This window comes from Condylostylus longicornis, unplaced genomic scaffold, assembly GCF_029603195.1.
Source record: "Condylostylus longicornis isolate FDR11 unplaced genomic scaffold, ASM2960319v2 ptg000026l, whole genome shotgun sequence".
Classification (NCBI taxonomy): Eukaryota; Metazoa; Arthropoda; class Insecta; order Diptera; family Dolichopodidae; genus Condylostylus; species Condylostylus longicornis.
The window spans coordinates 4,484,792-4,500,711 of NW_026577995.1; the positions used below are offsets into that span (position 1 = coordinate 4,484,792).

Below are 15,920 nucleotides of genomic sequence, written 5' to 3' on the forward strand. Positions count from 1 at the left end.
AAGGATGGGTAAAATGGATAGCGAGTTCTGCCGTCTCTGCCTGGAAGAGAATGAAGTTAGAGCACTTATTGTGTGAATTCGCGATTTTTACGATGGAAATGGTTAAATCTGAGATGGGGATGAGAATCACAAAAAATCCTATAGATCGGTCGATGAGAAGGCCGTGAAGGCCTCAGTCGCCAACCAAAAAAAAAAGTTCGCTGATAATAATTTGTATGGTAAATTAAATATTTTAAAAATATCTTTTGAAATAAATATTTTTTTTATTTTTTTTATCCTAAACACTAATTTATATGAACTTTTTTGAACTCAACTAAAAGAAGGATTCTTTATAACCTTTTATTTTACAAAATTGTTTTTTATAAACGCAAATTACCAATTTCTTTTCTAAAAATTGAATTCATGAACTCTAAATGAGACAGCGAAAGGTTATCTCCTATATTGTATAAACAACCTTCTGAAAAATACTATATAAATATGTATTATCATTAAAAGAAAATTTATTAGTATATTCAACACATGGTAATCATTAACTAGATTTATTGAATGAAAGACGAGGAAATCAAAAATTAATTATGCATAAATATTCCTTGAACTGAAGATAAAAAATAAAGATGAATTTTAATCGTAGAAAATAATGATAGTAAGTAAAATATTTAAGTACGTTGAAGGTAATGTTATTTAGCGAGTATAATTGCTGTGAAATGTTGCGATCTTCAAAAAGATTTTACCATAAAATTTTGATATACATATTTTATATTTTCGGAGAATAAAAGATTATCACGAAACTTTGTTTGTTTCCTTTTTGTACGGAATGTGGACATATTGAAACCTCAATTATATTTATGCAAATATCAAATCTTGTATTTTTGTTCAACACAAAATGTATGTACATGTGTCCTCCTTAAATTTGAACAATTGAGAAACCTATATGAAAAGGAAAATTTAAGCCCAGACTAACAGGTAAATAGCCTAATTTTTTTTAAAAAGAAGAAACAAAATTTTCTATTTGAAATTATTGCTACACGAAAGCTATTTTATTGTTGACTATGCCATCAGCGACTTAATTTCAATTTGTTTTTATTATAACATGAAAATATTTACTAACTTTTTTTTAAATAAAATATTGTATTCTGTTTCACAATCGCTTGATATTTACTTAAATTTGTGAACTTTGAAAAGCAGCTTATACAATATTTTGAAAATAAGTAAATAATCGAATACAGGTAAAACGTACATACATACATGTTATGGGTACCAAAAAACAATATTGTATATAAAGATTATTTCTTAGATTTATATATGAATTTATATATAATAGAAATATATATATATGCATAATTAACTATATTTAAACGGTTTAATAAGATTAAACATTTGAAAAAGTCTAAGAAATTCTGGATTGATTACAGATTAAACAACTGGTTTTATATAAAATTTTCGGAATTTTTATATAACAATCACTAATTATATTATTTTATTTAAATACAAATAGAAATTTTAAAACATAGCTTTTCCAAAGTTGAATAATAAACTATAAAACAATAAAAGATTATATTTAAATTTATTTTATGGTAAACTTACAATTGCATTTCTTATTTCTTTAAATATTAAATTCAGTAGTATTTTATATTACAAATTGATTTTGCTTATTTAAAATTTCAGAAATAAAATGCATTGTTACATAAATACTTATTCAAATACATATATTAAATTGATAAGTTATAATATACATACATACATATATGCATGCATGTATATTTAAAGTCTCAATATAAGTTATTTATATATGATTATGTCATTTGGTACAATTTAGAAAAATTTACTAAACTTGCTAAACTATTATCTCTAATGGATTGCATTTTTTCCATCATACATTTTCCAACCATCCAACAAAACTGCCCCGGTGACATATCTCCACGTGTAGTATGTTTGCACATATTAAAAAATGTTAAATAACTTAAACCGTAATGTGCAACACGATCACTTTTAAAACCAATATTTTTATCAAAAACGTTCATATTACTAAAAATACAGTGTGCATATCCATAAATATCATCCGTTTCTTCAACTTGTGTTATATCAGTATAGATAATTTTGAGTAGTTCACTAGAAATATTATTTGCTTTTGCACACTCGGCTACCATATCTGTTAGATCTTCGCAATATACAATTTTCATTAAGAACAAAAGCTGAAATAATATTTATAATATAATATTATTATTTTTGAATTCAAAATAATTGTTATTTGATTTTAATTGGTATTAGTACAATAAAAATGAAAAAAAATTAACAAAATCACTTACGCAAACGACAAAAATATTATTGAAAAATTTGAAATTCATTTTGAATTTATTAAATGAAAAAATAATTTTCACTGTAAGTATGTTCAACACGAAAATCCGATTAAAATTAAAAAAATAAATTAAATGTCTTATCTTTTATACATAAGGGTTGCGGAAATAAAAAACAAAATTTGAAAATTCTTATTTCGTTTTAATTTTCCAATGATATATATAGAAAGTATGGTAAATATTATGGGGCAAATATATTCTTATCATAGCATTTTATAATGTTTTTTAAATTCACAAGAGTAAATTTAATCTACTCGTATATTTATATACATAGGTATGGTTGATTAATTTAAGCGTAATTTTCGGATTTATTTGAATTTGGTATTTGATGTATACCTTCGTTTATACTCGTACATAGTATTTAAGTACGGTCAAATTTTGAATGTAGATAATTAAATGCTCCCACTTGTACCCTATATTAAGTCAATTTATTACTTAAATCCACCTTATTAAAGCTGATATAACGGTAAAATAAAAAATGCAATCTTTTCAGGTTAATAAAAATATAAGTATGATGTAGAAAAAAGTTCGAGCAATTTACAGCTCTCATGTTAAATTTAAAAAATTATTTTAATAGCACTGTTTTTAATTCGAATTAATTTTTGTTTTTTATAAAATATATTTTTCCCACCTATTTTTTTTTCTAGAATTTTAATATAATACTGCTTCAATTGTATAATTGTACATAATATTATTAATAGAATGAGTAAATATCTGATTAATTATGGGGATATTATGGATATAATTTTACTGTGGAAATCAGATATACATGTATGTACGTATATAGGCAAGGTTCAAAAGGGTAAAATTTAAAAATACATTTCAATGGTGAAATGTACACACTACATAGCTGATGCAGAATCGAGAATTAATAAAAAAATCAATACCATAATCACAGAGCCATGTTTACTTTTTAATTGAAATTAATATTCACTATTAGTTAATACATAATTAAAATCTATTAAAAATATCAATGAAATAATGATTTCATCTATTTGTTTTAGGTTTATTGTTCCATTTATGCCACTTATTCATTGGTTTGCCTATTACTTGGCTACAATTCTTTAAATGAAATTGACAAAACTATGTTGAACTCAAATTGTTTTAGGAATTACTAATAGTAATACTATCAGAAATATCGTGTATCGTACGATATATTTTTTTTTCATAATAAGGGCCTTTGTTTTTAAAATGGTGCTTATACCTTTTCATGAATGTTATTTTATATTACTTTGATATAATTTTGTAAAACTCTTACAATCTTTTTGTAAATTATTCAAATATTTTTATTCAATATTTCTACATTTCATTTGAATAACTAGTTTTGTAGCCATGATCAAGTTATTCAATATTTGTCAGAAAAAGACAAATTCGAGAGGATTTGAAATCAGTGACGGGTTATTTTCCCGAAACCAAATATTTGTTTTACATGTTCTTTAAGAATCTTTTTATTCAAATATAGTTTTGTACCTCAGTTAAGTACTGATTGAAAAAAAAACTCTTGTTTCAATAAATATTCCATCTTAATTTTTAATTACTTGTACAGCCTTCTGTTTAAATTATGATCATAATTTAAGACACTAAAATACTAATTTTTATTCCAATTATAATTATATGTATAGGCAGGAGCTAGTTTGAACCTGAAAAATTAATAAAAAATTACGTACGAAAACTTGTTTTCAAAAATGAAATTAATTATTACAATTCGCTTGGTAAAATAATAAATTATACAAAAATTATGCCATTTTCTTAACTATTGAATTAAGTATTTCTGACACTAAAGGTAAGTTACCTATTTGTTCTTTTTCTTACATATTTTTATTGATAAATTCTTTTTTACCAACCCAACATTAGTGTATTTTTTGATTTTCACCGGTTAAATGAAGAACAGTGAAATTCACTAGGTTATTTTGCTGATTTATATTTTCCTTCTGCTGTAGGTGATCAAACCATCTAGATAAATTAATAAATCGTTCTTTTTCAGATGGATTCAAAGATTTTATTACATCAAAAATTGCATAAAAATTTAAGACATCAGCTAATGTTAGAAATTGGCCACATAAATATGATTGGTTCATTAAATGTGTATCGAGTGTTTTTAGTAAGTTAAATGACATAGATCTATCCTTTGATCCGGGTATAACGTACATAATCGCATACTCCAACCATTGGTAGAGTTCAACTTCCAACTCGGTATTGAATTTTTCAGGTCCTTCTAATTTTGCTTTATTGCACATTAAATTCAAAATAGCGTTAAATTGACCAATTTTTTTATGATTGACATCAGACGCAAATTGTTCTTCATTAAATGTTATACTATTTGCTGGTATATTCAAATAATTTGCTGTTTTTTCAATAATTATTTTTGGAATCATCTTTCTCAGTTATTAAAAATATAACCTGTAAACTTTCTTGAAATGTTAAGAAAAAAGAATTCTACAGTATTCACAAACATATACAGCCATACATATATAAAGAGGAATAGTGCCACATTATTTTTTGACTCAGAAAGTTGCCTTTGACACATTTCAAGATGATAGATGCAGCAAAATAGTTCAGAAAATTTCAAATTCTTTTTCGAAAACAGAAAGCAGAAAAATTTTACAACTTTTGTTTGCAAGAGGAACGAAATGTATGCTAACCATTCATTCAAAAGTCAGGAAAAACCTTACGTTCTGACAATGCGTTATATAAAATGACTTTTCTGTTTCATGACGTGAGAAATGTAAGAGAATTGTTACTTTTAATGTAAAGTCACGAAAAGGATTGTAATAAAAATTTAATTCTGTAAATGTTCGTGCTTTTTTATCATTTTATCTATGTTTCTTTATGATAAAATTAAAATTAAATAATTGTAATGTGTTATATTAATTGATTATTTTCTTTTGAATTTCCTCCTGATGATGCAACACATTTTTATAATATGACGTAAAATATGTATATTTATATATTTTATATTTTTAAATATAATCTGAATTCTTTTAAGCCTTTTCTTATAAGAAATAATAATGTGAGACTTACGGCTCGTAAGTTCAATATCTAACTCCCAAAATTCCAAACCAGCGAAACTTGATATGCCAAAAATATCAAAAAAAAATAATTTGTATCTTCTACAAAACGAATGGTAGAAAAATTTGTGTCAACACCAACTGTCACGACTACTACTACATACACATCTGTTTGCAAAAATTATTTAATTCTTGGCAACTCCGATGGTAAATGAAACAGTATCGGTTTTTGTTATGTCAAAATATTTTTGTTTACGTGTGAGATTTCACTCTGAAAACAGTGATAATGATTAGAAACTGTTGATTAATATTGCAAGAGAAAACTTACAATATTGTTTTAAAATAAGTTAAATTATTGAAGAACAAAAATGATAATTCAGAGTAAGTAATATTTAAATCACTTTTTGAGTTGATACGGTCATTTCGAAGAGCTTTAAAATTTTATCAAAATTTAATTAGAGAAAATAGGTATCGTAAACAAGTTGCTCAAATGTAAAATTTTATATACTGGTGAGATTTCTAAGTTCTCCAAGTTTTTTTTTAATAATTGAGACCACGGAGGTTTCGGTTGGAATAAAAAAGTTGAGCATACAATTCATTATGCAGAGATTATATTAAATCTATTTTGTATAGCACTTAATATAAATTTTATCTTTAGTGTGAAATATTAAAATTTATATTCAATTTTTTTTTAGAAAATGCAAATACTTTAAAATATGTAAGTTTAGTTACTTTGACTCTTCAGAATGCAGTATTGGGTCTTAGTATGCGGTATGCACGAACAAGACCAGGTGATATATTTCTAAGTTCTACTGGTAAGTTTAAAAGAAACTACATTAAATAATGCATTAACAATTCTATTAATTTGCAGCCGTTTTCATGTCCGAGGTTGTCAAACTTATTACATGTTTATTTCTCGTTTTTATAGAGGAAGGTAAGGATACTAAAAAATTCTTCCAATCTCTCTATAAAGTCATCATAGAAAATCCAATAGATACTTTAAAAGTTTGTGTGCCATCTTTAGTTTATATCGTGCAAAATAATTTATTATACGTGTCTGCATCACATTTGGATGCCGCTACATATCAAGTGACATATCAAATGAAAATTTTAACCACAGCATTATTTGCCGTGTTTATTCTTAGAAGAAAATTATTGAATACACAATGGGGATCCTTAGTGCTACTAGTTATTGGTGTTGTGTTGGTTCAATTAGCACAAACCGAAAAAGAGAATGTGCTATCACCAGGAAATTTAGAACAAAATCGTTTATTAGGTCTCTGGGCGGCACTTGGAGCTTGCTTTCTTTCAGGTTTTGCAGGAATTTACTTTGAAAAAATTTTAAAAGATGCTGATATATCAGTATGGATGCGAAATGTTCAGTTAAGTTTGCTGAGCTTACCGTTTGGAGCTTTAACTTGTGTAGTTAATGATGGTCATCGAATTTCCAATAATGGTTTCTTTTTCGGATATGATTCATTTATTTGGTATTTAATTCTATTGCAAGCTGGTGGAGGATTAATCGTTGCTGTTGTTGTTAAATATGCGGACAATATATTAAAAGGATTTGCTACTTCGTTAGCGATAATAATTTCTTGTATAGCTTCAATATATTTATTTAATTTTCAACTGACAATGCAGTTTTCATTGGGAGCAATGATTGTTATAGCATCTATTTTTTTGTATGGATATGACCCTAATAAAGGTAAAACATTACACAATAAATTAGATGAAGAAAAACTAATATCAAGGGTTTAATAAGCTATCAAATATTTATGTGTTTATATTTTGTAATATTTTATCAGTATTTGTTTTATATTTTTTATTTTAATTTTGTAAAAAATAAATTTTAATTTTAATTAACTCATTGACTATTTATGTATATTGTGGGAACAAAGCTGATTGTACATAAAAACTGTAATATAATCACTTCGTTCTATTTAAACTAAATGATATTAATATCCTCAGCAAAATAATATGTTGCTTAATAAAATATATATTATACTTATGTACACCTATATACATATATATATATTTATGTACTATAATTCTAATAACGACAATTAATATTTTCTATTAAGTTGGTTTTAAACTTTTTCCTGCTGAAGATTGATTGAAGATTGTTTAATATTTGATTTTTCGAGGTTCGCCTTCTTTCGGCACTTGAACGCACGACATTCAGTTTAAATTAAAATGAAATGCTTTTAGTTAGCATTTCATTTTAATTTAAACTTTTAAAAATTTCTCCCCAAAAAAGTTTTAAAATAAAGAAAAAATTTATGGCCGAACTTTATTAAGCTGATTTTCCCTTTTGAATATTTTTTAGAACAGTAGAACAGTCAACTGTTCACTTAGAATTTCATTTTTTAACAATCTAAATATAAATTACCACTTACAGAAGAGGGCAGGTGATATAAATTAGGAACTAAAGTTAAATGAAAAGTTAAGTAAATAGAATACATATATATATAGACCGAAGGTTTTGATTGACTAAGGCAAAAAATTAATTAAACTGACCAAATTAATCAACCATAAAATCATTTTTATTTTAAACGACATATGCAAAGATAATTTAAGCAATAAAATAGCCCTGTTTTTTGTTATTATGTTACTAGATTTAGTCAGAGTTTTTATATTTTATTACATCTACGTAATATACTAAATATTATTGCGAAATAGTGACAAAATATTAACAAAAGTTATTATTTTTGTAAAATCAAATGGTAGAATATAGATCATATCATGAATTGCATCCTTACTCTACATATTTTATTCAAAATATTTTTATTTGTTTTCTTTCACCTATAGAATAACGTCTATAAATGTTTCTCTGTGTGATCCCAAATTTGCTTAGTTAAAGTATCTAATAATTATATTTTTGTATTATTTAATAATCAGATACTAGTATGAAAGAAGACGCATTTAGAAATAATAATCATATTATATAACATACAACAATATCGTAATTTTTAGTAATGAAATAACCCAAATTTAACATTTTCTATATTATAGTTATAGATTAAAAAAAAAAAATTCATATATTCTTTTAGTATTAAAATCCATTAAGAGATGTAAAACGACAGCTCATCATAAACGAAGAAAAGGACTAGTTCGCGCTGTATTTTGAATGAAAAGAAAAGGACATGCATAAACAACAAATACGCTTAGTAATATTAACTATCATAATTACTACCAATAAGCCTATGCATAATTATTATTACCATTAATTTCATTAAAAACTACTTAATACTAAAACTACTGATACTAAAAACAATATAAATACTCCAAATCATATATTATATTATATACATACATTATACTTATCTCGAATTCTTTTACACTTACATATTATTATGTTACTTAATCATTAAATTTTTTTTTATTTTTGTAAATTTATTAGTTTTTGTTTAATATTTCCAGCCTCTCTAAAATTCCTTTCAAAAGGAAACAAAGTAATTGTGTAATACATCTAAAGTACTGGTACTAAAAAATGTGCGTACCCTTGAATTTTTAGACATGTATATTTGAATATCCATTCTAGAATACTTAAATCGATTAATTTTTTTTGGGATAAAACTTTGAAATTTGTACAATAAGACAGTAATTTTCAGTAAAATATAATTTTTATACATTATAGCTAGACATGTATTTTACAGTAACAAATTTTTTCAAAATTTACTAGGTAGGTATACATATGATATTCAAAACAGATTACTGAAGCCTTGCTTAAGCCTTTTCTATAGAAAACTCCATCTCTGTATTGAAAAAATTAAGTTTTCTGCACAATCTCATTGCAGGAGTTTTTGAAGTGGTGATATTTTCAAATGATAATGTTAAGCTTTCTTCACGCATTTATACGATTTTTCATTACATTTCTCACCATCTCTTCTTTCCTACAAACCAGTTGATTAGTTAAAATATCTTGATTTCCGTAGGAAAATTCGGAATTTCAGAGAAACATTCCGTTCCTTATATGAATAAAGATCATTTAACTTCATACGTCCCTTATCAAATTTGTATCCATTACTTGTTTGGTATTTTAAAGTTAGAATATTATGATAATTAAATTTATTTTTGAAAAATAAGAAATTTGAGCACAGGTTCCCATAAAAATATTTTAACTATGTTTGTACTTATTAAATTTAAGTATTAAGTTTTATTTCGAAAAAAAAAATCAAAACATGTGTACCTTTAACCAAACATATTAAACAAATCTCTAATAAAAGTGAATTTTTCTAAAACAGATGCTTGGCATTCCTTGAAAATAATTTCACATGGTTCGCCTTGTTTACCCAGTATCTCAGCCTTATAAAATTGATTTTGTTTGTGTTTACCAAGCACGTCACAAGATGTTGATGGACTAATAAAAAATGAAACAAAACAAAAAATCATTAATTTACTAAATAATAAGTAAGTCTAAGTTTAAATAGATAATTTGGGTAACTAATGCTAGGTGATTAATTTTTTTTTTAAAACATCAAAAGAACAATATGCGACTAAAATGAAACAAGTGTGCATTTTAAGTCATCAGTAAGCAATGTTAATCATAATGATGCAATTGTGCAAACAAAAATTCAAATTTCAATACCTCATTAATATGTGAATTAGTTCGGCCATCAAACCGCTATTCGGATGAAATGGAACAGCTGCTATTTCACATATACTACGTAATAAGCAAGCTTCTCCATCATATCCAGCCCTGAAACAAGGAAAAAACAATTATTTTTTCTTTAAAATATTTTAAGTTTAACCTAATTGATTTTCATAAAATTGTGTCCAGTTCATATTGTATATGTATGTACCTTTCTAAAAAACGTTTCAAAACAGTATATAAAGTCCATCTTAATTCTGGAAAATTATTAGTATCTTGTATTTCTCGAGTTTTTCGTCCAAAATAATTAATTGCATTAGTAGAAGATTCGACAGGATAATTACCACGTATTTTATTTCCAGAAGGGTTTAATATATATAATTGAGATGCATTGCTTGGTAAATAATACATAGCTTTCAAAACGTAACCTGTGATAACTGATTGATAATCGGGTAATTCAGCTGGAATTCCAAATCCAGCTATAAACTAATTAGAAATAAATTTTATGTAGTAATAGATATTATGTACGTATATGCATGTATGTACATGTGTACCAACTTATTGGATTTTTACCTGATAACGAGTTGGTAATGATGGTGGATAAATTAGAAAACGTTTTGAAATTTGTTTTGCAAAAATAATGAAAAAAAGAGAATTTAAGTACAAAAAACAAGAAAAATATTTTCGCATTGTTTTTTCAAAAAGCCTGGATTGAAACTAAATTTTTTTTTTGCAAGTTTATGCAAAATTTCTAACTTGAATAAAAAAATTAACTTGTATAGTAAATAAGTGCTATTTTTTTAAAAGTGGGAGCAAAATAAAAACAAATTACATATTATGCATATATGTATACCTATACTATACATACACAGTCTACATTATAGATAATTCCAGATAAAAAATAAGGTAACTCAAAAATTAAATATTTCAGTATGTTCTGAAATCAACAATTAATTTGCTGAATATTAGCACATAATCGCAGCACTGAATTTCTTATTTCATCCAGTGACATCTATGTATTATTTATGCATGTTATGTTTCAAATGTCGAATTGCACAACGTTAGAATGCACTTCAACGTTTGTAAAAAATAAAGTATGTATGTATGTATATAAAAAGTAGATTAAATTTACCTTTTCAGTAGAACTTCGAAGCTTTCGTATACGGCCCAACGATATTTTGATAACAATTTTGCTTTCCTTCGACTCTGTTTAATATTAAATAATCCAATAGGGTCAATATTTTCTTTGTCTAAAAAAAAAAAAAAAACATTTTTATGTTAATCTGCAAAAATTATGTGTACTAGAAATTTAATTTAATAAATTATTCTTCCACAGTCTCTAATAAATACGGACATTTTACAAGTTGCTATTATCCAAGCTTACATATTTTTAAGAGACTTAAAAACTTTGCTTGTTAAAATGGTTTCAAATCAAAGTTAATGCTATTAAGCGTAATACATACATATGCACATTGCACATTCACATTTACGATTTTTAAAATAGTAGTTATTTCTAGTTATATAAACATACATATATATGTATGTATGTACATGTTGTAAACGATTTGCATAAAAAAAAAATTAAACTTTAAAGCAATCCTATTGTTGTACGGACTTGTAATTACAAGAAGAAGTTTTAGCAATGGCGAAATAGTTGGGCATGCATATAATTATTTTTTTTTTTAAATTAATAATTGTATTATCACATTACAACAGCATCAATCACACATTCAAATAAAGGGAAAACTTCAAAATAGAAGTATGTATTATGCTGTCAGTATGTAAGTATATGCTCTGAGCATAAATGAATAATACACACGAATAACATATGTATGTATAAGTTGTTGTTCATAAATAAGTGTCTTTAATATTCTAGATTTTTGCTAATTAAAAAATTATTTTGCACCTTTTGCATCATTGTATTTTGAAAGATCTCGTTTAGAGTTTGGATAATAACCAATATCCTGAGGTGTTAATTGAGTTGGACGAAATTCTTCTGCTTTCGTTGGAAGAAAATATTCTGCTTTTAAAACATAACCAGTTGTTAAACTCTCTACGTCAAGATCCTCTAATGGTATACCTATACCATAAATAAACTATAGAAAAAAAAAATACATTTTAATATAAAAATAAATAATTTAAATTGATTTTTAATTTATATAAATAAATATTTTTAATAAAATACTTGAACTCTTGTTGGTGATGTTGGCGGAAAAATTAAGGTTTTCCCAGCTCTATGTCCGTGTAAATTTTGTATTTTAAAATTTAATATTAAACTTAAAAATAATAATATTACATATTTAGTTTTAATCATATTGCCACCAGAAAGAAAGATACATGAACGTAATTAGAATTCTTACTAATGCCTATAAACAAGTCAATATTAATACTTTACTAAAAGGCTATAAACAAATTATATTAGTTGGAAAAGATATTTATTACCCAAAATTAATAAATTTCAAAGCTTGCATATTATGGGATATTTTTTTGATCATTATTAGAATTTTTTCTAATCAGTTGAGTACAGGTACAACATAGGTGTACTAGAACACAAAATATTTTTAAAAAATAGGTAAAAGAAAAATTGTGAAAATGAACACAAGAAGACTCGAAATGTTTTATGACTTACCTGATAGAAGCACATGATAACATACATACATACGAATTGCATACTAATTAGGAAATAAATTACGTTATAGCGTTAAAATTGCCTTCTCTTAGATCGCGCGCCCTAACAAGATAAATGTTTAAATAATTCAATTATTTCACTAGATTTTGGTGTTATAAACTTAAAAATAGAAATTTAAAACATTTAAAAAAGAGGTTTTCTATAAATACAAGTACATATTTAAAAAGGTGTTAATTAAAAATACTAATGGTTTAAAAGAAAATAATATTTTTTTGAGAAAAGAAATAGAATAACGGGTACAAAAGAAGATTATTACTTTTTAAATATTCTAAAAATAACAAAATGTGCTAAAAAATTTAGAATTTTAATTAGACTTCGCTTGTGTGATTTTTTTTTTAAATGTACACAGGTAGTAAGTACATGGAGTATACATAAATATTCATGCATATGTAAATGACCGACCGGCATCTGGACCAGGGGGTATTCGTATATGTATATTCACGTTTTCACAGATTTTATGCAAATGCAATATAAGTATATATTCATGTAAGTAAGTATCATACATACATATGTATGTATGCGTATTACTAAAAGCAACATCATTTTAGCATTGTTGAGTCAAGTAAAGAAAAAATAATAAAAGATTAAGTATGCATGTCAGTATTGCTAGATTCTGTTATAAATTTAAGGTATATGTACGTATATTTACATTTGGAAGACTTTAAATATGAATTTTTCTTTCCGCTTTGGATAATTTGAATTTTAAAAGGAAAATTAAGGAAAAGGAAAGTTGCCTTCCAGAAAAAACCAAGTTGCATTCTAATTCTTCACTTTTCATCTTTTTACGCTGAAAGTTTTTAATTTTCAAATTTTCTACGAGAAATGAATGTTCAAATATTTGTGTTATTTTTCATATATTATACACATACATATGTATGTACATAGTTACATGAACATGAAGAAACAATTGCCCTTTTAATATTAACATTATACTGCTTAGACTTAGGGTTTAACATAACAGCCCAGTTAAATTTCAAAAAATATTTTTCTTTTGTTTATTTCACACTAGTGCAATTTTTGAGTATTTAAATGGTTTTTAAATTAACCTTAACATCTTGTGCTTCGATTTAATTAAAAAAAAGTTCAAGAGCCAAGGTGTCCAAAATTAAAAAAAAAAATTGAAAATGTTCCAAAAAAAAAATAAATAACTGATAGGTTCCTGTTTTTAATAATTTAGATGTTTCTGCGGCATGACGATAGATGGATTGTCAAACTCAAAAGTAGTAAATTCTATTCTTTGTTTTTATATTAATTTTAATCTTCTTGCAATTTCGGTTTTTTGCAAAAGAAAAATAAATAATTGATTATTTAAAATTTATATATTGCGTTTGAGTGGAATATAATTAATTATTTAAAATTAATAAAAATAGAATGTTTAATAAATAAAGAAAAATTTTTAATAGTTAAACAAGGTAAGTAGGTGCATAAATGTTTTAAGATGCTTCAGCTTTTAGCTTAATTTAGCTTATGGGTATTATCTATAATATTATGTATTTTTTTTAATTAATAAATTAATTAATAAACGTTGCAGACTGCAACACCGGAAAGTTTCAAGATATTCAAAAATGTTCAAAGTACAAACAATGAATAGGGAGGAGAAGGCATTTTTAGCAAATATTGCAACAATATTGGTGAAGGATTTGGGAATCGACAAAAAATTTCATCCAAAAAGAGTTCCGAATATCTTATCCACTGAAACTTGTTGCGATGAAGATGGACTTGAATTATTTATTAATCAAATCCACAAAAAAATTCAACGAAAGCGTATTTTAAAGAAACGACTAAAAACAAAAGTAATATTTACTTTAAACAAAATGTTAAAACTACCTTTAAACTTTGTGAATGAAGGTCTTCAACACGGTCCAATCATGTCGAAAGACACATATGAGGTAAATTTTAATATGTATAAGTTTGTAAAATTATTATAAATTAAAATATTTCAGAAATTATTTAGCGAACTTAAACAGTATATACCAAATAACATAAAATATGAAAACATGCATGTCCTTCAACGTTCGATATTTAATTGTGGTCTTACGCTACTTTTACAAAAAAAGGAAAATTTAATTAACATTTTGAAGAAATATGAAGTAGATGAAATTTTTTTTCATAAAGTAGCTCCTTATTTTTATAATAATATAGTAAAAGATTTTAGCACATACGTGAAATGGCCTGAAACTCTGGATAAGAAAATGAAAGTTTTAAAAGAATTTTGCAATGTTGAGGAGCATAAAAAATTAAATGTTTTTGGAGTAATTAATAGCAAAATAATTGATGTAAATTTTAAAGAAGATAGTAATAAAAATAAATCATTTGTTATACAAATTACTTGTGATGCGAATCAAGTTATCTCAAATGTGGAAGTTGAATATGCTGATTCGTATAGCTTTCCTGACACTAAAATCGGTAGAATTTTATTGAATGATTCTGCAAATGATTTTATTCCCGATAATAGCTATTTTGTTGGATCATCAGGATTACCGATAAGCGAAAAACTTATAACTCCATTTAGGAAAATTAATGATGAAAAAGAGGAGAAATTTAATTCAATTCTTGATGACTATATAAATATTTCTGCAAAAATGTTTAAATTAATATTTAACAGATTTCAAATTTTAAGGAATCTTAATTTTGAGAATCCTGCTCATTTTAAAAACATTTTGAAATCAATTTGTATAGTTCACAATCTTTGTTTAAAAAACGATGATTATTTTGATGCAGAAATCCGGAATGAAGAAAGTTGTTTCAAGCCATATGAATCATGTGACAATGAAGGTGATTTGGACGGACTTGATAAACGAAAGGAATTATTAAATGTCATATTTTGATTATAGGCAAACATATTTATTTTTTATATGCAAATATATAAATATAATATTTGAAACTTTATTTTATTAAAACTTATAATATATGTATGTATGTAACTCATACAATTCAAAGACTTGGACATTGAATAGCTATTCTATTTTTATTTTTTGTCTCAACAATATAGAAATAATTTTTCAAAAAATCTATTTTAATGTTTATATGTGTAGTTTGTAGTACGAGGCGCGTTGAATAATTAATCGATGTTTCAAAATTTAATTTGCAATTTGTAAATTGTAAAAAGTACAAACACGAATATGAATTTTAAATTGAAAGAACAACTTACTATGTACATATTACGTTTATCATAATTTTCAGTCTCATTATTAAATCTTTGCAGCCGTTAATACAGTAAACTAGCCTATTGGCTCTTTCCACACTGATATTCAGTAAACTTCATCTCGAGAATAGTA

The 15,920-nt window shown here is 25.2% G+C and overlaps 4 protein-coding genes across 5 annotated transcripts; 2 read left to right on the forward strand and 2 right to left on the reverse strand.

Moving 5' to 3' along the window:
- Positions 1 to 1,727: 1,727 nt before the first annotated feature.
- Positions 1,728 to 4,788, reverse strand: LOC129607133 (eukaryotic translation elongation factor 1 epsilon-1). 2 transcript variants are annotated; one of them, XM_055517879.1, is made up of 2 exons: positions 4,167 to 4,788; positions 1,728 to 2,192 (listed from the first exon to the last, which is right to left on the reverse strand). In XM_055517879.1, exon 1 carries the CDS (start codon positions 4,727 to 4,729, stop codon positions 4,205 to 4,207), a length of 525 nt encoding a protein of 174 aa, XP_055373854.1. In that variant the 5' UTR covers positions 4,730 to 4,788; the 3' UTR covers positions 1,728 to 2,192; positions 4,167 to 4,204. The 2 variants fall into 2 exon arrangements, with proteins under 2 accessions (XP_055373854.1, XP_055373855.1); XM_055517880.1 differs by lacking the exon at positions 1,728 to 2,192 and adding an exon at positions 3,275 to 3,994.
- Positions 4,789 to 5,620: 832 nt separating this feature from the next.
- Positions 5,621 to 8,676, forward strand: LOC129607141 (UDP-N-acetylglucosamine transporter). The gene is made up of 4 exons (XM_055517890.1): positions 5,621 to 5,743; positions 6,058 to 6,177; positions 6,234 to 7,067; positions 8,413 to 8,676. The coding sequence occupies exons 1-4, from the start codon at positions 5,731 to 5,733 to the stop codon at positions 8,487 to 8,489; spliced, it is 1,044 nt and encodes a 347-aa protein (XP_055373865.1). The 5' UTR covers positions 5,621 to 5,730; the 3' UTR covers positions 8,490 to 8,676.
- An 877-nt stretch (positions 8,677 to 9,553) lies between these two features.
- On the reverse strand, positions 9,554 to 12,267 carry LOC129607046 (uncharacterized). Its single transcript, XM_055517741.1, has 5 exons — positions 12,139 to 12,267; positions 11,860 to 12,049; positions 11,086 to 11,203; positions 9,951 to 10,061; positions 9,554 to 9,722 (listed from the first exon to the last, which is right to left on the reverse strand). The coding sequence occupies exons 1-5, from the start codon at positions 12,265 to 12,267 to the stop codon at positions 9,554 to 9,556; spliced, it is 717 nt and encodes a 238-aa protein (XP_055373716.1).
- A 1,619-nt stretch (positions 12,268 to 13,886) lies between these two features.
- On the forward strand, positions 13,887 to 15,520 carry LOC129607144 (uncharacterized). The gene is made up of 3 exons (XM_055517893.1): positions 13,887 to 14,054; positions 14,174 to 14,531; positions 14,586 to 15,520. Exons 2-3 carry the CDS (start codon positions 14,208 to 14,210, stop codon positions 15,468 to 15,470), a joined length of 1,209 nt encoding a protein of 402 aa, XP_055373868.1. The 5' UTR covers positions 13,887 to 14,054; positions 14,174 to 14,207; the 3' UTR covers positions 15,471 to 15,520.
- Positions 15,521 to 15,920: the final 400 nt, after the last annotated feature.